The sequence below is a fragment of the Coregonus lavaretus genome, assembly GCF_964263955.1.
Source record: "Coregonus lavaretus genome assembly, chromosome: 25".
Lineage (NCBI taxonomy): Eukaryota > Metazoa > Chordata > Actinopteri > Salmoniformes > Salmonidae > Coregonus > Coregonus lavaretus.
In genome coordinates, this window is record NC_140012.1 from 30,061,642 (window position 1) to 30,088,852 (window position 27,211).

The 27,211-nt window shown below is 42.3% G+C and overlaps 1 protein-coding gene across 2 annotated transcripts in view; it reads left to right on the plus strand.

The window, feature by feature from the left end:
• The first annotated feature begins 12,164 nt into the window (after positions 1-12,164).
• The window catches only part of galnt2 (UDP-N-acetyl-alpha-D-galactosamine:polypeptide N-acetylgalactosaminyltransferase 2), a 98,128-nt gene continuing 83,081 nt past the window's right edge, over positions 12,165-27,211 (plus strand). The window contains exon 1 of one of the 2 annotated variants that reach the window (XM_084142073.1): positions 12,165-12,375. In XM_084142073.1, coding sequence (XP_083998199.1) covers positions 12,280-12,375 — 96 coding nt within the window. In that variant the 5' untranslated portion in view covers positions 12,165-12,279. The remainder of the gene's footprint in view (positions 12,376-27,211) is intronic. The other variant, XM_084142074.1, reaches the window with a different exon arrangement.

Here is a 27,211-nt window from a genome sequence, read left to right on the forward strand (position 1 = left end):
AAAGCTGTCATCAAGGCAAAGGGTGGCTATTTGAAGAATCTCAAATGTATTTTGATTTGTTTAACACCTTTTTGGCTACTACATGATTCTATATGTGTTATTTCATAGTTTTGATGTCTTCACTATTATTCTACAATGTAGAAAATAGTACAAATAAAGAAAAACCCTTGAATGAGTAGCTGTGTCCAAACTTTTGACTGGTACTGTATATATACAGTGGGGGAAAAAAGTATTTAGTCAGCCACCAATTGTGCAAGTTCTCCCACTTAAAAAGATGAGAGAGGCCTGTAATTTTCATCATAGGTACACATCAACTATGACAGACAAAATGAGAAAAAAAAATCCAGAAAATCACATTGTAGGATTTCTTATGATTTTATTTGCAAATTATGGTGGAAAATAAGTATTTGGTCAATAACAAAAGTTTCTCAATACTTTGTTATATACCCTTTGTTGGCAATGACACAGGTCAAACGTTTTCTGTAAGTCTTCACAAGGTTTTCACACACTGTTGCTGGTATTTTGGCCCATTCCTCCATGCAGATCTCCTCTAGAGCAGTGATGTTTTGGGGCTGTCGCTGGGCAACACGGACTTTCAACTCCCTCCAAAGATTTTCTATGGGGTTGAGATCTGGAGACTGGCTAGGCCACTCCAGGACCTTGAAATGCTTCTTACGAAGCCACTCCTTCGTTGCCCGGGCGGTGTGTTTGGGATCATTGTCATGCTGAAAGACCCAGCCACGTTTCATCTTCAATGCCCTTGCTGATGGAAGGAGGTTTTCACTCAAAATCTCACGATACATGGCCCCATTCATTCTTTCCTTTACACGGATCAGTCGTCCTGGTCCCTTTGCAGAAAAACAGCCCCAAAGCATGATGTTTCCAGCCCCATGCTTCACAGTAGGTATGGTGTTCTTTGGATGCAACTCAGCATTCTTTGTCCTCCAAACACGACGAGTTGAGTTTTTACCAAAAAGTTCTATTTTGGTTTCATCTGACCATATGACATTCTCCCAATCCTCTTCTGGATCATCCAAATGCACTCTAGCAAACTTCAGACGGGCCTGGACATGTACTGGCTTAAGCAGGGGGACACGTCTGGCACTGCAGGATTTGAGTCCCTGGCGGCGTAGTGTGTTACTGATGGTAGGCTTTGTTACTTTGGTCCCAGCTCTCTGCAGGTCATTCACAAGGTCCCCCCGTGTGGTTCTGGGATTTTTGCTCACCGTTCTTGTGATCATTTTGACCCCACGGGGTGAGATCTTGCGTGGAGCCCCAGATCGAGGGAGATTATCAGTGGTCTTGTATGTCTTCCATTTCCTAATAATTGCTCCCACAGTTGATTTCTTCAAACCAAGCTGCTTACCTATTGCAGATTCAGTCTTCCCAGCCTGGTGCAGGTCTACAATTTTGTTTCTGGTGTCCTTTGACAGCTCTTTGGTCTTGGCCATAGTGGAGTTTGGAGTGTGACTGTTTGAGGTTGTGGACAGGTGTCTTTTATACTGATAACAAGTTCAAACAGGTGCCATTAATACAGGTAACGAGTGGAGGACAGAGGAGCCTCTTAAAGAAGAAGTTACAGGTCTGTGAGAGCCAGAAATCTTGCTTGTTTGTAGGTGACCAAATACTTATTTTCCACCATAATTTGCAAATAAATTCATTAAAAATCCTACAATGTGACTTTCTGGATTTTTTTTCTCAATTTGTCTGTCATAGTTGACGTGTACCTATGATGAAAATTACAGGCCTCTATCATCTTTTTAAGTGGGAGAACTTGCACAATTGGTGGCTGACTAAATACTTTTTTCCCCCACTGTATATATATTTCTTTACATAGAATTAAGCATAATGATTATGGCTCTAGATTGCAGGAATATGTTTCAGGTGTTTAAAAAATGCTAAATTCTCCAACTTCACCACCCCCCAGCCATCCTTACATACTTTGTGCCCCCTCAGACTTTTGGGGTGCATGACGCCCCTGAGAAGGGGAGCAGTGTGTGCTGGTCCAGTGAGAGCTCAGAGCCCTTTCCTATATTTCCTGCAGCTGCACAAACTCTGGGGGCTCTGATCTCACTGGTAGACCCCTCGAAGCAGCATGGTGATGTGTGATTGGGTATGAGTGTGTTAGCCATAACATTTCAGATGTCAGGGGATTGGTGGGTGGAGAACCAGGGAGAAGCTAAAGGCTCCATACAATGAGGCAGGCCTTATACAGCCAGGCTGGGGGAATGACATGCATCATTATTACTGTACAGTAAAAATAGTTGGTACTGCCTCCCAACTATAGGTACTACAAATAAAGACGCAGCCTTTCTGAGCAGCGCACTGTCTGAGCAAGGAATGAAGTGCAGTGTTTGTTGGGGTATAGACAGTGTATTGGTGTGGTGTACAGGTACTAGTATTGGCTTGGTGGAATTGACAACGGGTGAGATGGAAAAATGTCAGGAACGATTTCACAATGTGCAACTATGGCCTTTAATAAAGGTGACTCAGGTGTTTTGTATTCTAAAGGAGAGAGAAGTCTTTCACTGAAATATGTTTAACAAAACGCATGGTATTCAGTGAATGTACTAACCTTCCAAGATCTTATTGCATCACTGAAAACCTGTAATTCCTGTCAGTTAAGTATTGAAAAGTTCAGCAGAATAGAATGGCTTGTTGTAGGATGTGAATCACTGAGAACTAACACGTTCAATTAATTCAACTCCATAAGGTAAAGCTAAGTAAACTAATCTATCAACTAATATATAATGAGTTGATTTGATTCTGTCCAACTAACAATTTATATCAAGATTGTTTAGGGAGGTCCCAGAAGAAGCTACAATGGCTACCATTTATGCATGCATTTGTTATAATGATGTTTGCTCAGGGTGGGAAAGTAATGTAGAATTATGGGGCGTATTTCTGTAGAGTTATTGTATGGGGGTAACAATGTTATATAGTTATGATAATACACCAGCCTGCCGTTGTACAGCAGGTCAATCAAGATCTGCATTATTGTGTTTGTCACGCATATGCTGTTATAGGAATAGGAAATTGCTTCAAAATACAGTGCCTTCAGGAAGTATTCACACCCCTTGACTTTTTCCACATTTTGTTGTTACAGCCTGAATTTAAAATTGATTAAATTGAGATTTTTTTGGTCACTGGCCTACAGAGAAAACCCCATAAAATCAAAGTGGAATTATGTTTTACAAATGAAAAGCTGAAATGTCTTGAGTCAAGAAGTATTAAACCCCTTTGTTAAGGCAAGCCTAAATAAGTTCAGGGGTAAAGATTTGCTTAAAAAGTCACATATTAAGTTGCATGGACTCACTCTGTGTGCAATAATAGTGTTTAACATGATTTTTGAATGACTACCTAATTTCTGCTGTACCCCACAAAAACAATTGTCTGTAAGGTCCCTCAGTTGAGCAGTGAATTTCAAACACAGATTCAACCACAAAGACCAGGGAGGTTTTCCAATGCCTCACAAAGAAGGGCACCTATTGGTAGATGGGTAAAAAATAAAAGAGCAGACATTGAATATCCCTTGGAGCATGGTGAAGGTATTACACTTTGGATGGTGTATAAATTCACCCAGTCACTACAAAGATAAAGGCATCCTTCCTAACTCAGTTGCATGGGATTTCACCATGAGGCCAATGGTGACTTTTTGTAATTTTTTATCCCCTTTTTTTCATGATATCCAATTGCGATCCAATTACGGTCTTGTCTCATCGCTGCAACTCCCCAACGGGCTCGGGAGAGGCGAAGGTCGAGTCATGCGTCCTCCGAAACATGACCGCCAAACCACGCTTTTTAACACCCACCTGCTTAACCCGGAAGCCAGCCGCACCAATGTGTCGGAGGAAACACCATTCAACTGACGACTGGGGTCAGCCTGCAGGCGCCCGGCCCGCCACAAGGAGTCGCTAAAGCGCGATGAGCCAAGTAAAGCCCCCGCCCCGGCAAAACTCTCACGACACTGGGCTAATTGTGCGCCGGCCTATCGGACTCCCGGTCACGGCCGGTTGTGACACAGCCCGGGATCGAACCCGGGTCTGTAGTGACGCCTCAAGCACTGTGATGCGCCACTCGGGAGAGGCCAATGGTGACTTTAAAACAGTTAGAGTTTAATGGCTGTGATAGGAGAAAACAGAGGATGATCAACAGTATTATAGTTACTCTACAATACTAACCTAATTGACAAGAAGGAAGCCTGTACAGAATAAAAATATTCCAAAACATGCATCCTGTTTGCAACAAGGCACTAAAGTAATACTGCAAGAAATGTGTCAAAGCAATTAAGTTTTTGTCCTTAATACAAAGTGTTATGTTTGGGGCAAATCCAATACGACACATTACTAAGTACCACACTCCATATTTTCAAGCATAGTGGTGGCTACATCATGTTATGGGTATGCTCGTAATTGTGAACGACTGAGGAGTAAAAAAGAAACGGAATGGAGCTTAGCACAGGCAAAATCCTGGTCCAGGGAAACCTGGTTCAGTCTGCTTTCCACCAGACACTGGGAGATAAATTCACCTTTCAGCAGGACAATAACTTAAAACACAAGGCCAAATCTATGCTGGTATTCAGACCCTTTACTCAGTACTTTGTTGAAGCACCTTTGGCAGCGATTACAGCCTTGAGTCTTCTTGGGTATGACGCTACAAGCTTGGCACACCTGTATTTGGGGAGTTTCTCCAATTCTTCTCTGCAGATCCTCTCAAGCTCTGTCAGGTTGGATGGGGAGCGTCGCTGCACAGCTATTTTCAGATCTCTTCAGAGATGTTCGATAGGGTTCAAGTCCGGGCTCTGGCTGGGCCACTATAGGACATTCAGAGACTTATCCCGAAGCCACTCCTGCATTGTCTTGGCAGTGTGCTTAGGGTCATTGTCCTGTTGGAAGGTGAACCTTCGACCCCTGTCAGGTCCTGAGTGCTCTGGAGCAGGTTTTCATCAAGGATCTCTCTGTTCTTTGCTCCGTTCATCTTTCCCTTGATCCTGACTAGTCTCCCAGTTCCTGCCACTGAAAAACATCCCCACAGCATGATGCTGCCACCTCGCTTCACCGTAGGGATGGTGCCAGGTTTCCTCCAGACGTGACGCTTGGCATTCAGGCCAAAGAGTTCAATCTTGGTTTCATCAGACCAGAGAATCTTGTTTCTCATGGTCTGAGTCCTTTAGGTGCCTTTTGGCAAACTCCAAGTGGGCTGTCATGTGCCTTTTACTGAGGAGTGGCTTCCGTCTGGCCACTCTACCATAAAGGCCTGATTGGTGGAGTGGTGCAGAGATGGTTGTCCTTCTGGAAGGTTCTCCCATCTCCACAGAGGAACTCTGGAGCGCTGTCAGAGTGACCATCGGGTTCTTGGTCACCTCCCTGACCAAGGCCCTTCTCCCCCAATTGCTCAGTTTGGCTGGGCGGCCAGCTTTAGGAAGTCTTGGTGGTTCCAAACTTCTTCCATTTAAGAATGATGGAGGCCACTGTGTTCTTGGGGACCTTCAAAGCTGCAGACATTTTTTGGTACCCTTCCAAAGATCTGTGCCTCGCCACAATCCTGTCTCGGAGCTCTACGGACAATTCCTTCGACCTCATTGCTTGGTTTTTGCTCTGACATGCACTGTCAACTGTGGGACACTATATAGACAGGCGTGTGCCTTTCCAAATAATGTCCAATCAATTGAATTTACCACAGGGGGACTCGAATCAAGTTGTAGAAACAACTCAAGGATGATTCATGGAAACAGTATGCACCTGAGCTCAATTTCGAGTCTCATAGCAAAGGGTCTGAATACTTTATGTAGCTTTTATAAATGTGTAAACATTTCAAAAACCTGTTTTCGCTTTGTCATTATGGGGTATTGTGTGTAGATTGATGAGGAAACATTTTTATTTAATCAATTTTACAATAAGGCTGTAAAGTATCAAAATGTGGAGAAGGGGTCTGAATACTTTCCGAATGCACTGTATACCTTAACTCTGATTCGTTCAGGGGACGTACTTACACAATGTGCATGATGGCAGTGCATATAATCCAATATGATTTTACACAAGTAGTGATACATAAATTATTTGACATCAATTATTACCTGAAGTAGTTCTCTTGTGATTTTAGTGAAACTCATATGATTATTTGGGATAGATGAAGTACCATTGTCTGCATTGTGGATCACCACCTGCTTCATTAGCTTTTCGCTAATTTATCCTCTCCCCTGTTCACCCCATCTTGTTCCCCCCTTGATGTAACAGCTCGACAACCCCTCTGATGTATGAGGAGGTACTGTAATTGCAAGGGTTCATACTGCTGCTCAGAAGTCACTCTAGTCTGGACATCCCTTCAATATTTATTAACCTGTGTCTTTCTAATAGTCCTTGAAGTCCTCCAATAGTCCTTGAAGTCTACTTGACAACCCTCGGTAAGCCCTCTTACTTTAATGAGGGGAACCTACATTTCTGGCAGAACTACCATGCAGCCTCTTGTCAATGGCAATTACAGCTCTGGAACCCTGCTTGTCCTACTTGCTCTGTCTTTGGGAGTGGCTTGGGAATCCTGGGATCAGAGACTCCATCTTCTGTGTTTTAATTGGGAGTTTGGAAGTCCTGCCTAGACATGCAGGCCTCTGTGAGTCAGTAACTCTGTAGTAACAGATACCACCTGTCCATAGGTGTTGATTAATTGCATGGAAAAGCTCTCTGACCCTGCATACAGGTTTGTGGTTTTACAGCAAGGAACCAAAGTAGGCCTACAAAGTAACTTGCAGTATACAGTTTTCGCTGTCTCCATTTCATCTATTGACAAAAAAAGCCCAATTTAATAATGAAATCCATTTTCATGTGGGCTTACCTCTCACTGATGCTCTGATGTTGATTTGTATGGAGCCTAATGGATTCATTAAGCTGTTTGTATGCTAAGCAAAATGCACTGAGATCAATCAGAGGTGTGTTAAACCTTCTATTCTTCCTTTTCATAATAGGAGATGGAGAGAAATACTACTTCACTGTGTGCCCTCAGCACAAGGGAAAGGTTATTTAGAGAGATGCCTTCTCTGATGTCTGGAAAATGGCATGCAAAAATAGATTTTCGTTGATACTGCTAGAATGTATTATGTATACAGTGAGGGAAAAAAGTATTTGATCCCCTGCTGATTTTGTACGTTTGCCCACTGACAAAGACATGATCAGTCTATAATGTTAATGGTAGGTTTATTTGAACAGTGAGAGACAGAATAACACAAATGTCAAAAATGTTATAAATTGATTTGCATTTTAATGAGGGAAATAAGTATTTGACCCCCTCTCAATCAGAAAGATTTCTGGCTCCCAGGTGTCTTTTATACAGATAACGAGCTGAGATTAGGAGCACACTCTTAAAAGGAGTGCTCCTAATCTCAGCTTGTTACCTGTATAAAAGACACCTGTCCACAGAAGCAATCAATCAATCAGATTCCAAACTCTCCACCATGGCCAAGACCAAAGAGCTCTCCAAGGATGTCAGGGACAAGATTGTAGACCTACACAAGGCTGGAATGGGCTACAAGACCATCGCCAAGCAGCTTGGTGAGAAGGTGACAACAGTTGGTGCGATTATTCGCAAATGGAAGAAAAACAAAATAACTGTCAATCTCCCTCGGCCTGGGGCTCCATGCAAGATCTCACGTCGTGGAATTGCAATGATCATGAGAACGGTGAGGAATCAGCCCAGAACTACACGGGAGGATCTTGTCAATGATCTCAAGGCAGCTGGGACCATAGTCACCAAGAAAACAATTGGTAACACACTACGCCGTGAAGGACTGAAATCCTGCAACGCCCGTAAAGTTCCCTTGCTCAAGAAAGCACATATACAGGCCCGTCTGAAGTTTGCCAATGAACATCTGAATGATTCAGAGGAGAACTGGATGACATTGTTGTGGTCAGATGAGACCAAAATCGAGCTCTTTGCCATCAACTCAACTCGCCGTGTTTGGAGGAGGAGGAATACTGCCTATGACCCCAAGAACACCATCCCCACCGTCAAACATGGAGGTGGAAACATTATGCTTTGGGGTGTTTTTCTGCTAAGGGGACAGGACAACTTCACCGCATCAAAGGGACGATGGACGGGGCCATGTACCGTCAAATCTTGGGTGAGAACCTCCTTCCCTCAGCCAGGGCATTGAAAATGGGTCGTGGATAGGTATTCCAGCATGACAATGACCCAAAACACACGGCCAAGGCAACAAAGGAGTGGCTCAAAAAGAAGCACATTAAGGTCCTGGAGCCAGTCTCCAGACCTTAATCCCATAGAAAATCTGTGGAGGGAGCTGAAGGTTCGAGTTGCCAAACGTCAGCCTCGAAACCTTAATGACTTGGAGATCTGCAAAGAGGAGTGGGACAAAATCCCTCCTGAGATGTGTGCAAACCTGGTGGCCAACTACAAGAAACGTCTGACCTCTGTGATTGCCAACAAGGGTTTTGCCACCAAGTACTAAGTCATGTTTTGCAGAGGGGTCAAATACTTATTTCCCTCATTAAAATGCAAATCAATTTATAACATCTTTTACATGCATTTTTCTGGATTTTTTTGGTTGTTATTCTGTCTCTCACTGTTCAAATAAACCTACCATTAAAATTATAGACTGATCATGTCTTTGTCAGTGGGCAAACGTACAAAATCAGCAGGGGATCAAATACTTTTTTCCCTCACTGTATATTAGGAAAAAGGCCTCCTATAAGAGGACAACAGTGTGCTACAATCATTTGTATTCCTTTTTATGTTAACTGAATAGCTGAATACATGTTGTAAAACATTTAATTGGGAAAGACTGGCTATTAGGCAGTGTTGGGCCAAGTATTAGAGATGAGTACCAAGAGATGTTGTGGCTACAAAGCCTTGATGATGAGGAGAATATTAACTATAATTGTGTGAACTTCTATGATCAGTAGCCTAGGCTAGGTTGTGATACTTTGAGAGTGAGACCACATGAATTAGGCCACTATAATTAATTATATTAGTGCCAATGAAGGATTAACACACAACATTTAAGGTTTAAGACATGTCAATCATTATCATGAAATTGCGGGGAAACAAATAAATGACATACTATTCGCTTGTTACATTAGCCAAAATGCTCAATGAGCCTCTTCACTGTGGGTCAACAGTTTGTTGATATGAGAAAACTTGTGAATAAATATTGGAAATAATACAAATAGAATCTCCAGTCACTGAAGACTAATGGATTCAATACCATCTGTCTGTGCTCAACTTATGAAAGGACCACAATGGAAATAAGCCTGCAGGTTTTATTGTGTATCCCAGATCATTTGATGTAGGCCTATTCACTGTTGGGCTGGAGCAGCCTTCTATGTACTTTTAATGATCAAATAAATTAAATAAAAAATATATGAAAACATGGGGTAACCAACAGTGGTCCAATTGGAAAGCCAGTAGGATGCTAGTTGTATTTAAAAACAATAATCTGTACGAAAAAAAAATACAAAATAGAACTATTGTAAAATAGACTGTGTCAGTAAAATGTATATAGTATGTTTTAAGCTGGAAGTAGAAGCCTAAGTGTTGTTGTTCATTAGTTTACTCCAATTAGGGGAGGGGTGGTAGGGTTAGTGGAGAATAATAAAGGAAAATCTATTTAAAAAGATATATACAGTACCAGTCCAAGATTTGGACACACCTACTCATTCCAGGGTTTTTCTTTATTTTTACTATTTTCTACATTGTAGAATAATAGTGAAGACATCAAAACAATGAAATAACACATGGCTTCATGTAGTAACCAAAAAGATGTTAAACAAATCAAAATATATTTTATATTTGAGATTCTTCAAATAGCCACCCTTTGCCTTGATGACAGCTTTGCACACGCTTGGCATTCTCTCAACCAGCTTCATGAGGTAGTCACTTGGAATGCATTTCAATTAACAGGTGTGCCTTGTTAAAAGTTAATTTGTGGAATTTATTTCCTTCTTAATGAGTTTGAGCCAATCAGCTGTGTTGTGACAAGGTAGGGGTGGCATACAGAAGATAGCTCTATTTGGTAAAAGACTAAGTCCATATTATGGCAAGAACAGCTCAAATAAGCAAAGAGAAACGACAGTCCATCATTACTTTAAGACATGAAGGTCAGTCAATACGGAACATTTCTCAACATCAACTGTTCAGAGGAGACTGCGTGAATCAGGCCTTCATGGTCGAATTGCTGCAAAGACACCACTACTAAAGGACACCAATAAGAAGAAGAGACTTGCTTGGGCCAAGAAACACGAGCAATGGACATTAGACCGGTGGAAATCTGTCCTTTTGGTCTGATGCGTCCAAATGTGAGATTTTTGGTTCCAAACGCCATGTCTTTGTGAGACACAGAGTAGGTGAACGGATGATCTCCGCATGTGGGGTTCCCACCGTGAAGCCATTTCCTGGTTGCTAAAATTCTAATAGTTTGCCAAATGTCAGTTTGTGACAAAACAAGCAGAGAATCATTGTATCATCTAAACCGCTGTGAAATATATTTTCAGTAACCACAAATATTGTATTTTCAGCTGTTTTGAAGCTGGTGTAAAAACCTAAAGTAAAAGACACAAAAACTGAACTTCAGAACAGGAAGCATAGAAAGACTTAGTCTTAGACTTGCTTTCAACCAGTGTTGATCAAAGCTCAGAATGCTTATTCTTGATCTGACTGCGTTATAATCGTGCCTGCCTCTTTGCGAACGAGTGGAATCATGAACAGTGGTTTGTTCGCCTGTGTTCCCCGGATTTGCCTTTTTAGCAGCACATTCACCACTCCCTCAAATGTCTAACTCAGCTCTCTCATGACACAGGTAGAGGGCCTGAGACGTGAAATTAACTACCCCAACTCGCAGTCGGCTCAAGTAGGCAACTCGCTGCTGACAATGTGTTTGTGAGGTGCCTCACAAAAGGCCATTTTAAAACTGTCCAGCGACTCCTGCCGCTGGACGGCATCCCCCAAACAAACAAAAACCGACTCTTGGAGAATGAGTGCACAACTGGTAAATATTCACTTATAGATATGTCAATCAGGTGGCCAGCTGCCGGCAGAGACTTCTATTGCAGTAACGTTGAAGGGCTCTGGCTAGTATTACTTAGCCAGCTAGAAGGATGAAGTAAGAAGCTTACGTTAAATGGAGCCTACCTCAGCAGGAATAAAAAATATGCTACTAAGTTCTCATAATAACTTTGCTTTACAGAGAGTAGGCTACTGAGACAGACAGTGACATGGCGCTCAGTGGTGAAGCTGAGGCAGGCTGCAATGTATGCAGGTGGAAGCAGTGGAGACCGAGAGAGAGAGGAAGCAAGCAGAGAGAGGTTAGTACAGTGGTTCCTAAACGTGGGGTCCCCTGAGAAAATCTGTGCTAACTTATCAAACAAGTTAGGGACTTTACTTTTTTTTTTTTTATATATAAACATCTCCACATGGCACATCTTCCATATAGGCCTAGGCTACATCAATGCAAATAGGCTACAGTTAAAAACAATTAATACATTTTCGTTGTCACTGATGCTACCTGTCAGTGTGAATCATATCTCATATTTCCCCTCCTTCAGGGGTATAACATTACAATTGTATAGCTAATAGGCTTTGTGTTTGTAGATGACTGAGGTGCATGAACCAACAGCAGCCAAGGTGATAATGGCTGGCGTAAATTTTCTATAATGGCTGAGCTAGCTTGAGGACGAAAATTGCATTTTACTTAAACTAACAGTCATTCAATCTTCCCAGTGTAGCAGTTGGGATAATGAGCAATTGGGAGTACAACACATTTCTCATTACTGGATTAAGGTACGTTTTCTGAGCAATATTTCGCACCGGTCCGTGGTCTCTTAATATACACAGGAATGCTGTCCGACCCTATTGCAGTTGTAAGAAAGCGGGTCAGATCTGCTGGCTACCACCTCATCGACACTGACCATGGAGGTAGGCTCCGCCTAATCTGTTACACAAACTGCTGGATCGTTTTAAAATCCGCTGCGACAATGTTGCAAACGCTCAAATAATACATTCTCTGATAAATCGCTACAATATTCTAAACAATGTTTATTCTGTCAGTCGAGAATGCATGGAGGAGCGTCTCAACACCCATCACTCCTCCTTCGATGGTGTCTCCACGGAGTGTGATTGGATTAGAGACGGTTACCCTTTCCCCTCTAACCCGGTGATTTTGGCTGTTTCCTGCTCTCTCTACTCGACTGGCGAAGCTGAACTGAACACAGCTCAGATACCGGACGCTTTAATCAAAGCCTATCAGACAATTATTTCACATTCAAACAGACAGCAATGCGAAGGAAATCGAGGATATTACTATGCTTCGCGGTCCTCTGGGTGCTTGGCATAGCATATTATTTCTATTCGGGAACAACGTTGAGTCGAAAGGTAGGTTTCCCCGACTCTTTTCTGATCTTATTGAAAATTCATTAGAGCTCGCTTCCTCGAGAATTCAGTCCAAGGAATGCTTTCAAGACAAAAGCGAAGCATGTTGTGTAGATTTTTAACATGGCTATTTTGATAGTGTGCTAATATTATGGAACGCACATTTTTATTGTATACCGTTCATAAATCTATTGTTTCCATGATCAGCTAGATCTTTTTATTTGCTTGAAAATAGGAATACAGCTATTGCATGCTTTGAACGTTGCTCTGTCTGGTAGCTAATCGTAGCGTAGTTTGATTAATCAGGCTGTAATACAGAATTAATTGGTATATACAGCCTGAAGCTAATGCCTGCAAAATCGTCTAAATGTTCCTAACAAGCAATAATTTTGAATAAAATTACATTTAAAACTTACTCAACGGGTTGTCTTTGTGGTTTGTCCTTCAGTTGCTCGAAATTTGAGACAAAATGTCCCAAGTAAAGTATTGTTTAGCCGACTTCTCAGAGAGCGGGTAGGTAGGCTATATGGTTGGTTCTGCACCGATATAAAATTTGTTTTATATTGGATATTCGGTTTTCTTTCGTCAATAGGTAATGAACCAAGCTTGCCATGAAAATTGTATATTTAAACAGTAAGGCATGTGGTATATGGCCAATATACCAAGGCTAAGGGCTATTCTTATGCAATGCAGAGTGCCTGGATACTGCCCTTAGCTGTGGTATATTTGCCATATATCACAAACCCCCGAGGTGCCTTATGGTTACCAACGTAATTAGAGCAGTAAAAATACATGTTTTGTTATACCCGTGGTATACGGTCTGATATACCACGGCTGTCAGCCAATCAGCATTCAGGGCTCGAACAGCACAGTTTATAATCTGTTTTAGAGGATAGTGGAGAACAATCCACACTTTTATTTTGGGGGATAGTAGATAAAAAAAAATAAAAAGATTGTTCTCCATCATCCCCTGATTCCGGATATTCCATTTTCATGGCATGCTTGGTTCATTAGCTATTGACGAGAGAACCGAATATCCAATATAAAACTAATTTGACCTCAGAACCAAACATATAACCTACCTACCTCTCTAAAAAGTTGGGTAAATAATACTTTCCTGTGGATATTTTGTCTCTTATTTTGAGCAGCTGAATGACAAACCGCACAGACAACCGGTAGAGTAAGTTTAAATGTAATTTTATTCAACATTCTGGCTTGTAAGGAACATTTACACGATTTTGCAGGCATTAGCTTCAGGCTGTACATAGCAATTATTTGTGTATTACAGCCTGACTAATCGTAGCCTATCCCTGCTTATCTATGGTCATATAATTACAAGTGAGGAATAGGCTATTGCATGTAGTTTATAACCTAAGTACTGTATAGCTCTCTCCCAAGCCTTTCACAGTTCTTTCTCTGTTACCGTTAATAAACAGGAATGAGGATGTCAAACATGTCACTTATGGTTAAGTTGTGCATTCAGCAAAGATATTAAAGTGGTGTATCATGTAACCAACCGCTGTGATAACACCTGTCCCTTTTATCATTATTTGCTCTCCTCTTGTCAATGTGTGCTCTGTCATTTGGCCCCTTTCATTTGACATTAGGCTGATAGGTGGTGCAGCTAGATAAGGAAGCTATTGACATTCTGATTTGATTAACAAAGGCCCAGTCTCCACTAAAGGCAGTTATCAGTGAGTAGTTACCCATTTCCCTGGCGAGTACAAGGCAGAGGGACGCCTCAAGGCCAAATCACAAGGTACCGCTCAGGAACGACACCACTGTCATAAGCGCCCACGTTGGACTCAAATAGGGGTGATAGCAATGCTGCTGGTTTCCTGTCTGTGGGAAGGGGGCATCTGATGTAGGAATACCTGGGATAGGATAAAGTAATCCTTCTACCCCTCCCTTACCCCAACCCCCCCCCCCCCCAAAAAAAGAAACACATTGTAAAGTGGTTATCCCACTGGCTATAAGGTGAATGCACCAATTTGTAAGTCGCTCTGGATAAGAGCGTCTGCTAAATTACGTAAATGTAAATGTCTGACTTTTGTTGTGGCGGGAGATGAGCCCACAACAGAATTAGGGCTGGGAATTGCCAGGGACCTCACGATACGATATTATCACGATACTTAGGTGCCGATACAGTGCCTTGCAAAAGTATTCATCCCCCTTCGCGTTTTTCCTATTTTGTTGCATTACAACCTATAATTTAAATGGATTTCTATTTGGATTTCATGTAATGGACATACACAAAATAGTCAAAATTGGTGAAGTGAAATGAAAAAAATAACTTGTTTTCAAGAAATTCCAAAAAATAAAATAACGGAAAAGTGGTACGTGCATATGTATTCACCCCCTTTGCTATGAAGCCCCTAAATAAGATCTGGTGCAACCAATTACCTTCAGAAGTCACATAATTAGTTAAATAAAGTCCACCTGTGTGCAATCTAAGTGTCACATGATCTGTCACATGATCTCAGTGTATATATACACCTGTTCTGAAAGGCCCCAGAGTCTGCAACACCACTAGGCAAGGGGCACCACCAAGCAAGCGGCACCATGAAGACCAAGGGGCTCTCCAAACAGGTCAGGGACAAAGTTGTGGAGAAGTACAGATCAGGGTTGGGTTATAAAAAATTATCCGAAACTTTGAACATCCCACGGAGCACCATTAAATCCATTATTAAAAAATGGAAAGAATATGGCACCACAACAAACCTGCCAAGAGAGGGCCGCCCACCAAAACTCACGGACCAGGCAAGGAGGGCATTAATCAGAGAGAATCAGAGAGGCAACAAAGAGACCAAAGATAACCCTGAAGGAGCTGCAAAGCTCCACAGCGGAGATTGGAGTATCTGTCCATAGGACCAAAAGGCATGTGGGAGACTCCCCAAACATACGGAAGAAGGTGCTCTGGTCAGATGAGACTACAATTGAGCTTTTTGGCCATCAAGGAAAACGCTATGTCTGGCGCAAACCCAACACCTCTCATCATCCCGAGAACACCATCCCCACAGTGAAGCATGGTGGTGGCAGCATCATGCTGTGGGGATGTTTTTCATCGACAGGGACTGGGAAACTGGTCAGAATTGAAGGAATGATGGATGGCGCTAAATACAGGGAAATTCTTGAGTGAAACCTGTTTCAGTCTTCTAGAGATTTGAGACTGGGACGGAGGTTCACCTTCCAGCAGGACAATGACCCTAAGCATACTGCTAAAGCAACACTTGAGTGGTTTAAGGGAAAACATTTCAATGTCTTGGAATGGCCTAGTCAAAGCCCAGACCTCAATCCAATTGAGAATCTGTTGTATGACTTAAAGATTGCTGTACACCAGCGGAACCCATCCAACTTGAAGGAGCTGGAGCAGTTTTGCCTTGAAGAATGGGCAAAATCCCAGTGGCTAGATGTGCCAAGCTTATAGAGACATACCCCAAGATACTTGCAGCTGTAATTGCTGCAAAAGGGGGCTCTACTAAGTATTGCCTTTGGGTGGGGGGGTGTTTCACAAAAAAAAAAATTTTGCATCTTCAAAGTGGTAGGCATGTTGTGTAAATCAAATGATACAAACCCCCCAAAAATCCATTTTAATTCCAGATTGTAAGGCAGCAAAATAGGAAAAATGCCAAGGGAGGTGAATACTTTCGCAAGCCTCTGTATATGATATGTATTACGATTCTATATGTTTAGCGATTCGATACTGTGATTTTATTGTGATTCGATGTTCCAAACATATTTCTCACCATATGTCTGCTGCACAGAGATGAGAGAGCCATGAAAAAACGAGTTTTGATCAGTCATGGAAAGAAAAGTGCTGAAAACAAATTTGCTCCCAATTTTTTTTAAAGAAAATGGAGAACAAGCTATGAAGGAAAAATACTGGAGTTTTGGTGCATGTACAGCAAACTAGCACTACTGTCAAAACGATACAATATATTGTCAAACGTAATATCCCGATATGTACAGGGCCTTCAGAAAGTATTCATACTCCTTGACTTATTCCACATGTTGTGTTACAGCCTGAATTCAAAATTGATTAAATTGATATTTTTTCTCATCCATCTACACACAATACCCCATAATGACAAAGTGAAAACATGTTTTTAGAAATGTTTGCAAATGTATTGAAAATAAATACAGTAATATCTAATTTATTCAACCACCTGAGTCAATGCATGTTAGAATCACCTTTGGCAGGGATTACAGCTGTGAGTCTTTCTGGGTAAAAGGTGCTGCATTGTCAATCCAACATCTGCATTGGCCATGCAGCATTTATGGTGATACGGCCTCTGCAGAAGTCAGGGCATTCATACTTCTTGTGCTTCAAGGAAGGCACATGGCGATGCAGTACGGAGCTCAATTTGGCCTCTGCCTGCCTCCGGAGGCTCGGCAATTGCGTCACACCCTCCATATGGATCCTCCGACCAAATTAACGGATCAAGCATAAATTGGCTTTTAGTCTCTAAGAGCTTTGCACATCTGGATTGTGCAACTTTTGCCCATTTATTCTTTTAGAAATTCTACAAGCTCTGTCAAATTGGTTGTTGATCTTTGCTAGACAACCATTTTCAAGTCTTGCCATAGATTTTCAAGTAGATTTAAGTCAAAACTGTAACTTGGCCACTCAGGAACATTCTCTGTCTTCTTGGTAACCAACTCCAGTGTAGAGTTGGCATTGTGTTTTAGGTTATTGTCCTGCTGGAAGGTGAATTCATCTCCCAGTGTCTGGTGGAAAGCAGACTGAACCAGGTTTTCCTCTAGGATTCTGTCTGTGCTTAGCTCCATTCCGTTTTCTTTTTTATCCCCAGTCCTTAACGATTACAAGCAACCCCATAACATGATGCAGCCACCACTATGCTTGAAAATATGGAGAGTGGTAGTTAGTAATGTGTTGTATTGGATTTGCCCCAAACATTTCTTGCAGTATTACTTTAGTGCCTTGTTGCAAACAGGATGCATGTTTTAAAATTGTTTTATTCTGTACAGGCTTCCTTCTTTTCAGCCTGACAATTAGGTTAGTATTGTGGAGTAACTACAATGTTGTAGATCCATCCTTAGTTTTATACTATCACAGCCATTAAACTCTGTTTTAAAGTCACCATTAGCCTCATGGTGAAATCTCTGAGCAGTTTCCTTCCTCTCCGGCAACTGAGTTAGGAAGGACGCCTTTATCTTTGTAGTGACTGGGTGTATTGATACACCATCCAAAGTGCAATAATAACTTCACCATGCTCAAAGGGATATATTCAATGTCTGCTATTTTTATTTTTACCCATCTACCAATAGGTGCCCTTTTTTGCGAGGCATTGGAAAACCTCCCTGCTCTTTGTGGTTGAATCGGGGTTAGTAATTCACTGCTTGACTGAGGGACCTTACAGATAATTGTCTGTGTGGGGTACAGAGAACACTATTATTGCACACAGTGAGTCCATGCAACTTATTATGCGACTTGTTAACCAAATATTTAATCTTGAACTTATTTAGGCTTGCCAGAACAAAGGAGTTTAATTATTATTGACTCAAGACATTTCAGCTTTTCATTTGTAATGAATTTGTAAAAGAAATTGATAAACAATTCCACTTTGACATTATGGGGTTTTGTATGTAGGCCAGTGACCCAAAAAATCTAAATTCAATCAATTTTAAATTCAGGCTGTAACACAACAAAATGTGGAAAAAGTAAAGGGGAGTGAATACTTTCTGAAGGCACTGTAACTATCAGTTCTTTCCCCCCATCACTAAACAGAATGCACTTTCATTGTATTTCTATCCATATGTAAGACAGGCTAAGTCTGCATCTTAGTTTGAATTTACATACAGTCATGTGTGCATACATTTTTACGTAAGTCGCTTTGGATAAAAGCGTTTGCTAAATGGCTTATTATTATTATTATTATTATAATTTAATTGTGTGATATGGAATATACAGCAGATAGGCTTCTAACTGTATGACAGCTCAAAAGGCCTCTTTAACCATTGTAATTGAATTTTATTTATTGCTCTCCACCGAGGAAATTCTTGTTTACAGACATACATTTTACACAAACAAACATCACCCAGACATTTACAGTTCCAACCCTACAGTTTCACTGTGAAGATGCCAGATAAACTTAACATGGAGAGAGTGGCTGCCTTGAACAGACTGAGGAAACTATACACTGAGAGGCCTAAAATTAGGCCTATGTAGTCATGGCAGGTTTGAGATCCTCAATGTAAGCAGCCATGTCAGCTGATGGATGCGTTCCCCAACCTCCCACTTGATTCTATTGGGAGCTGCTGCGGCTTGGTGAGAATGCGCTCACTGGATGTGTATGGTAACCAGATTGTCAGCTTTTATCTCTTGCTCCGATGTGTTTGATCTGATTTCCGCTCTGCAACACAATTACTGACAAACTGATTGTTCTGCTTTTGCTCAGTGGCCAACAGTGTAGCTGCGCCCACGAGTGTAAAGAAGGGCCATGCTGTCCTTCCTCAGCTTTTGTAATCAAAGTTCTCTTTGGAATTTATTCATTTGCATTAAGAAGTGTAAATTAAAAAGTTCAAGTGTTTTTGAAGCAAAGGTAGAGAATTTCTTAATGTGTACGCGTACGCACAGCAGCGTTCTAGAATATTGGACCGTAGGCTTTCATACTTTTCTCCGCAGCTCATGCAATTTCTCCATCCATCAATACATTAAAATGAAAAGAGGACTCATACCGGAGTCACATTCATTGGGAATGGTGGGAGGTGCGCATTCGGGTTGTGCATCCCCGTCCCCTGCGGATGGTGGTCTGAGCCGCGTAGCTATGTCACATAGTGACGCCGGACTATCGCATCTGTGGACTATGATTTATGCTTCACAGAGAGCATCATAACTGATAATCTTCAGGTAAAAAATAAATCTGCAGTTTTTTTTTACTTTGAACAGGATACTGGATGTTTGATTTGCTAGAATAATTGTCATATCATATTTGCACAAGTATTCAGACCCTTTACTCAGTACTTTGTAAAAGCACCTTTGGCAGCAATTGCAGCCTTGAGTCTTCTTGGGTATGACGCTACAAGCTTGGCACACCTGTATTTGGGGAGTTTCTCCAATTCTTCTCTGCAGATCCTCTCAAGCTCTGTCAGGTTGGATGGGGAGTGTTGATGCACAGCTATTTTCAGGTCTTTCCAGAGATGTTCGATCGGGTTCAAGCCTGGGCTCTGGCTGGGACACTCAAGGACATTCAGAGACTTGTCCCGAAGCCACTCCTGCGTTGTCTTTGCTGTGTGCTTAGGGTTGTTGTCCTGTTGGAAGGTGAACCTTCGCCCCCAGTCTGAGGCTCTAGAGCAGGTTTTCATCAAGGATCTCTCTGTACTTTGCTTAGTTCATCTTTCCCTCGATCCTGACTAGTCTCCCAGTCCCTGCCGCTGAAAAATATCCCCACAGCATGATGCTGCCACCACCATGCTTCACCGTAGGGATGGTGCCAGGTTTCCTCCAGACATGACGCTTGGCATTCAGGCCAAAGAGTTCAATCTTGGTTTCATTAGACCAGATAATCTTGTTTCTCATGGTCTGAGTCTTTAGCTGCCTTTTGGCAAACTCCAAGTGGGCTGTCGTGCCTTTTATTGAGGAATGGCTTCCGTCTGGCCATTCTACCATAAAGGCCTGATTGGTGGAGTGCTGCAGAGATGGGAGAACCTTCCAGAATCACAACCATCTCCACAGAGGAACTCTGGAGCTCTGTCAGAGTGACCATTGGGTTCTTGGTCAACTCCCTGACCAAGGCCCTTCTCCCCCGATTGCTCAGTTTGGCCGGGCGGCCAGCTCTAGGAAGAGTCTTGGTGGTTCCAAACTTCTTCCATTTAAGAATGATTGATGCCACTGTGTTCCTGGGGACCTTCAATGCTGCAGACATTTTTTGATACCCTTCCTCAGATCTGTGCCGCGACACAATCCTGTCTCGGAGCGCTACGGACAATTCCGTTTTAGAGGCTGTATCGTAACAAAATGTGGATAAGGTCAAGGGGCCTGAATACTTTCCGAATGCACTGTATGCATTCCTTTTGCCCAGGTGGGTGAGGGCATTGTGCAGTTCTATGGCGATTGCGTCGTCTGTGGATCTGTTGGGGCAGTATGCGAATTGGAGAGGGTTGAGTGTATTGGAGAGGGAGGAGGTGATATGATCTTTGACTAGCCTGTCGAAGCACTTCATGGTGACGGAAGTGAGTGCTACAGGTCAGTAGTCATTCAGTTCAGTTACTTTCCCTTTCTTGGGCACAGGGATGATAGTGGACATTTTTAAGCAGGTGGGGATAACAGCCTGAGATTGCAAATATCAGGAAACACAACAGCTAGCTGGTCTGCACATGCTCTGACGGCGTGGTTAGGGATGGCGTCTAGGCCTGCAACCTTGCGAGGGTTAACACGCTTGAATAACTTACATACGTCCTCTGTGGAGACCGTAAGCACATAGCCCTCATTGTCCTCATGGGCTCTCTTTGGCAGCTCAGAGTAATTATGCTCCAAGTGTGAGAAACAGCAGTTTAGCTTGTTCGGTAGGGCGGCATTGGTGTCCACGACGTGACTGGCTTTCTTTTTGTAATCCATGATCGTTAGAAGCCCCTGCCACATACACCTCATGTCCGACCCCCGCTGAATTGCTCCTCCACTTTGTCCCTATACTTGTCTCGCCATCTTGATCGATCTGCGTAGGTCTCATTTGTGATGTTTAACCATACAATTGTCCCCAGTCACCTTGCCATGTTTTATAAGCAGCATCTCTCTCCTTCAGTGTCCCGACAAGGCTGCCATCAGTCCATGGTTTTGGATTTGGGTAAGTTTTGAAAGACCCCATCAGTATTACATCATATATGTATTTTTTGATGAATCCGGTGACTGAGTCTGCGTATTCGTTGATGTTATCCCCAGAAGCGCCCCGGAACGTATTCCAGTCCATTTAATCAAAACAGTCTTGGGAGTATGGATTCTGATTGGTCAGACCAGCGTTGTACACACCTGACCACCGGAACTTCCCTCTTGAGTCTTTGTTTGTAGGCGGGGAGGAGCAAAATTAAGTCGTGCTCAGATTTGCCGAAAGGAGGACTGGAGAGGGCCTTATACCCTTGCAGAAAAGGCATGTAGCAGTGGTCAAGAGTGGAATTTCCGCGAGTTGGACAGTCAATGGGTTCATAGTAATTCGGTATCACGGACCTGAAATTACTTTAATTTAAGTCCCCCGCGACATAGAACGCTGCCATACTTATTTGTTTGAAAACTGAACATGTCTTACCAAAGTAGCCTCACCAAAATCCAACCAAATGCGCATGCAGTTATTTTATAAAGACTTCCATATGCCATTGAAACCAGTAGCCTGTTTTTCTCATGTTCTTTTGGTTTTCAAATCAACTTTCTTTCATTGTCCAGTAGCCAAAGGCACACTCCTAGTCATATTAGCAACCCATGCTAGTTGTTGCATATTTTGAGCTCCCCTCTTTCTAAATTTTGAACATATATTTTCATCTCAGTCACATGAAACCGCTCACAATGGTGTTTTTCCCGCTAATTGCATTATGGAACTAACATTCGCTCGTAGCCTATTGCCTTGTGAGCGTTGCTATGCTTATAATGTAAAGAAATACTAGTTTATCAGCATTTTATGCTAAACGTTCTGATCTGTTGCATGAGCCTCATTGCTTTTTAATGTTTTCTTTGGATGCAGCCTAGGCCTACTGGTTGTATGAATTTGGGATCTATTGTCCCACAACTGTCCCAGAGTCTGTTTGGAATAGGCTATTTCGTTCTCTCACAGAACGACAAGCTGACCGATAGAATAGGTAAACTTTTCTACTATGGGGGATAGTAGATTGACATAAGCTAGTGATTTTGCAGTTCGTTACTTGGCTGAGGAAAATAACATGTGGGCAGTTATTCTAACATAGGCAGCGCGTGGATTTCAATTTTGGGGAAACTCATTTTAATAAAGCATTCCATGCATCCTTGTATTTGCAGACTTATGTAAGAGAGCCTACTATTCCTAATGTGATGATTAGATTGGATAGTCATAATTTAGGCTAATAATATAACTCAATCACTGTTCGCAAAAAGTATATTCAATGCAGCACGTAGTGGCTTAGAGGAGGCTATAGGCTATATCAGATAGTCTAAAATGTTTCCCCCTTTCTTTGCACAGGAAAATGTTGGCCTTTTATAAACATATTTCATGCAATTCTACGACACTTTATATGACTGGAGACATTATCAGAATATTTTTCTATATGACAAAAATTACTATGTGGCCTACTCTGCTAACACTGACAAATGTATTAGGCCTACGAAAAGGGGAGGCACAAATACAATATGACGTCCATCTAACCTGGAGGAGGAAATTATTTTCCAAAAACAAACAAAAGTGGCACTGACCCAATGATAAAGACAGTGAATATGCTCACTTACCGGGGATAAGTATAGGATTTTGATAACTAAAAGACGGATTGGAGTCTTTTCATCGTCTTCTCTTTACAGCAATAGCCATTTGTTTTCCAAACTGTTTTTCTGCAATTGTATTTTTAAATATTGCGATATGCCTTGCTGGGTCTCTTTTTGAGTTGCGACTGTTAGTGAATTACAATCATTGATTTGGTATTTGCTGTGTGCTCTGCCCAAATTGTGGGCCGTTCTGACTGTAGGCTATGCGATTTAAAACTATCTAGTTTTATTTTATTTTAATGAATCTAATTATCCTCTGTGGCCAAATCATGCTTTCTGGTGTAGTAGCCTATTTTGAATGATTTTATGCATTTCTGTATAGACAGGAGTAAGCTAATTAGGCTATATAATTTTGGCAATTCAATTTACTTTAGGGAAAGCCTTGCTTCCCCTAGCCTTATGGACGCGTATTCTAACATCTTCAAATTGCTCATCGGAGTTCGGTAAGAATGATGCACGCCGTTGCATCAGAGTTGCTTGTTTAAATGAATTACCATAAACTAAATGTGATTTCTGTCATTCTGAGATCCGTGGGTGGATGCCCTAATCAGGTTACGCAACCAATGCATATGGGTCCGGTAAATTAAAATACTGCCGGTCAAACGGAAACCCTGGGCGGGATATGCACAGTTGTGGTGATAGTCCCTGAGAACTCTCTCGGAAGGTAAAAAGGGCAACATTTGATGACCAAGTATTCCAACTCAGGAGAGCAGAAGCTCGCAAGTTCCTGTACATTTCCCCTATTGCACCGCTTGTTATTGGTCATGAAGCAGGAACCACCGCCTTTGTTCTTGCCTGAGAGAGCCCGCTTCCTATCCGCTTGATGAACTGTAAAACCTGCTGGTTTTATATAATCCGTTTGGATGTCGGAGGAAAGCAAAGTCTCAGAAAAACGGATAACTACTTTGTTGCAGTATGAGTATGTTGTATAATCTGATGTCCCTCTGGAAGGAGATCCTCGAGTTTGTCAAGTTTATTCACTAATGATTGAACATTGGCGAGTAGTATGCTCGCTAATGGAGGATGGGTCGCCCGGCGTCTCAATCTCACAAAGACCCCTCCACGTCTGCCTTTCCGTCGGCATCTTCGTTTCATTCTCTCCGGTAGGACTCCCAGGCTACCCGGCGCCTCACTGAAGAGGCTAGACCATTGTTCCGCCATCTCCGGGAATTCAGGAAGGTCGGTTGGATGGTGAGTACCCAGCGATTCATATTCCAATAGTTCTACCCGGGTGTATGAAGTAATGCACAAAACAAATGGAGTAAGAACATTAGAGTAAAACACAAGAAAAAGTAGAAACCTGCAAAGTTTTGTAGGAGCTCGAGGCGAGGCTACCTTTGTTCGTTGGCGACATCTTGCCAGAACATAATCTAGGACCTCAGCCACCAGAGACAGTGCCTGTTCTCCCCCCTTCTATCATTCAGAAGCGGGCAGTATAGGAGCATCATGGCAAAAACCCTGTCCCCACCCTCCAAAGGACATTTACAGTGTCATTGTTACAGCAACCCTCTTTTTGACCTGCACTGTTGGAGCTTTTCACTGTACCCTGCAATTACATGTGCATGTGACTAATAAAGGGCACACTGGACCACTGTTTTTTGTAGGTTGTTTGTGTACTTTTCTTTATCTGATATGTGTTGCTCTTATCTGCTTATAGGCTAAGCCATACAAATGGACCTGGTTTGGAGCTGCAAAATCTGGACCCCTACAAATCATCTGGGCTAGACAATCTGGACCCTTTCTTTCTAAAACTAGCCGCCGAGATTGTCGCAACCCCTATTACTAGCCTGTTCAACCTCTCTTTCGTAACGTCTGAGATCCCCAGAGATTGGAAAGCTGCTGCGGTCATCCCCCTCTTCAAAGGGGGTGACACTCTAGATCCAACCTGTTACAGACCTATATCCATCCTGCCCTGCCTTTCGAACGTTTTTGAAAGCCAAGTTAACAAACAGATCACCGACCATTTCGAATCCCACCGTACCTTCTCCGCTATGCAATCCGGTTTCCGAGCTGGTCATGCGTGCACCTCAGCCACGCTCAAGGTCCTAAACGATATTATAACCGCGATTGATAATAGACAGCACTGTGCAGCCGTCTTCATCGACCTGGCCAAGGCTTTCGACTCTGTCAACCACCGCATTCTTATTGGCAGACTAAATAGCCTTGGTTTCTCAAATGACTGCCTCGCCTGGTTCACCAACTACTTCTCAGATAGAGTTCAATGTGTCAAATCGGACTGCCTGTTGTCTGGACCTATGGCAGTCTCTATGGGGGTGCCACAGGGTTCAATTCTTGGGCTGACTCTTTTTCTCTGTGTATATCAATGATGTCGCTCTTGCTGCTGGTGACTCTCAGATCCACCTCTACGCAGACGACACCATTTTGTATACATCTGGCCCTTCATTGGACACTGTGTTAACAAACCTCCAAACGAGCTTCAATGCCATACAACACTCCTTCCGTAGCCTCCAACTGCTCTTAAACACTAGTAAAACTAAATGCATGCTCTTCAATCGAACGCTGCTGGCACCCGCCCACCCGACTAGAATCACTACTCTCGACGGGTCTGACCTAGAGTATGTGGACAACTACAAATACCTAGGTGTCTGGTTAGACTGTAAACTCTCCTTCCAGACTCACATTAAGAATCTCCAATCCAAAGTTAAATCTAGAATCGGCTTCCTATTTCGCAACAAAGCCTCCTTCACTCATGCTGCCAAACATGCCCTCGTAAAACTGACTATCCTACCGATCCTTGACTTTGGCGATGTCATTTACAAAATAGCCTCCAACACTCTACTCAGCAAATTGGATGTAGTCTATCACAGTGCCATCTGTTTTGTCACCAAAGCCCCATATACTACCCACCACTGTGACCTGTACGCTCTTGTTGGCTGGTCCTCACTACATATTCGTCGCCAAACCCACTGCCTCCAGGCCATCTATAAATCACTGCTAGGCAAATCCCCGCCTTATCTTAGCACATTGGTCTCCATAGCAACACCCACCTGTAGTATGCGCTCCAGCAGGTATACAGTGGGGAGAACAAGTATTTGATACACTGCCGATTCTGCAGGTTTTCCTACTTACAAAGCATGTAGAGGTCTGTAATTTTAATCATAGGTACACTTCAACTGTGAGAGACGGAATCTAAAACAAAAATCCAGAAAATCACATTGTATGATTTTAAGTAATTCATTTTCATTTTATTGCATGACATAAGTATTTGATACATCAGAAAAGCAGAACGTAATATTTGGTACAGAAACCTTTGTTTGCAATTACAGAGATCATACGTTTCCTGTAGGTCTTGACCAGGTTTGCACACACTGCAGCAGGGATTTTGGCCCACTCCTCCATACAGACCTTCTCCAGATCCTTCAGGTTTCGTGGCTGTCGCTGGGCAATACGGACTTTCAGCTCCCTCCAAAGATTTTCTATTGGGTTCAGGACTGGAGACTGGCTAGGCCACTCCAGGACCTTGAGATGTTTCTTACGGAGCCACTCCTTAGTTGCCCTGGCTGTGTGTTTCGGGTCGTTGTCATGCTGGAAGACCCAGCCACGACCCATCTTCAATGCTCTTACTGAGGGAAGGAAGTTGTTGGCCAAGATCTCGCACAGCTCTCTGGTCTTGGCCATTGTGGCGAGGTTGGAGTCTGTTTGATTGAGTGTGTGGACAGGTGTCTTTTATACAGGTAACGAGTTCAAACAGGTGCAGTTAATACAGGTAATGAGTGGAGAACAGGAGGGCTTCTTAAAGAAAAACTAACAGGTCTGTGAGAGCCGGAATTCTTACTGGTTGGTAGGTGATCAAATACTTATGTCATGGAATAAAATGCAAATTAATTACTTAAAAATCATACAATGTGATTTTCTGGATTTTTGTTTTAGATTCCGTCTCGCACAGTTGAAGTGTACCTATGATAAAAATTACAGACCACTACATGCTTTGTAAGTAGGAAAACCTGCAAAATCGGCAGTGTATCAAATACTTGTTCTCCCCACTGTATATATATATTTTTTTATATCAAGTGAGTGTAAATCAAGTCCAATGTATTATGACTGTAAAGATTAGGCATACCAGTATAAAATATGGTCATAGTAATTTGTAATAAATAAATATCCTCAGTGCTTACTATGAGGTATTAACAAACTATACAAAAAAAAATATATATATGCACTCACTAACTGTAAGTCGCTCTGGATAATAGCGTCTGCAAAATGACTCGAATGTAAATGTATTACAATAATCAGTCTCTCTATAATAGAGGGCAGTAAAACGGCTTGACTTAGACACTGGTGACCCACACATGGTTGTGATACTTGGATAAAAGAGGAGATTGTCTCCCTGACAGTATTACGTCTAACAGGGGGCTCATGTGC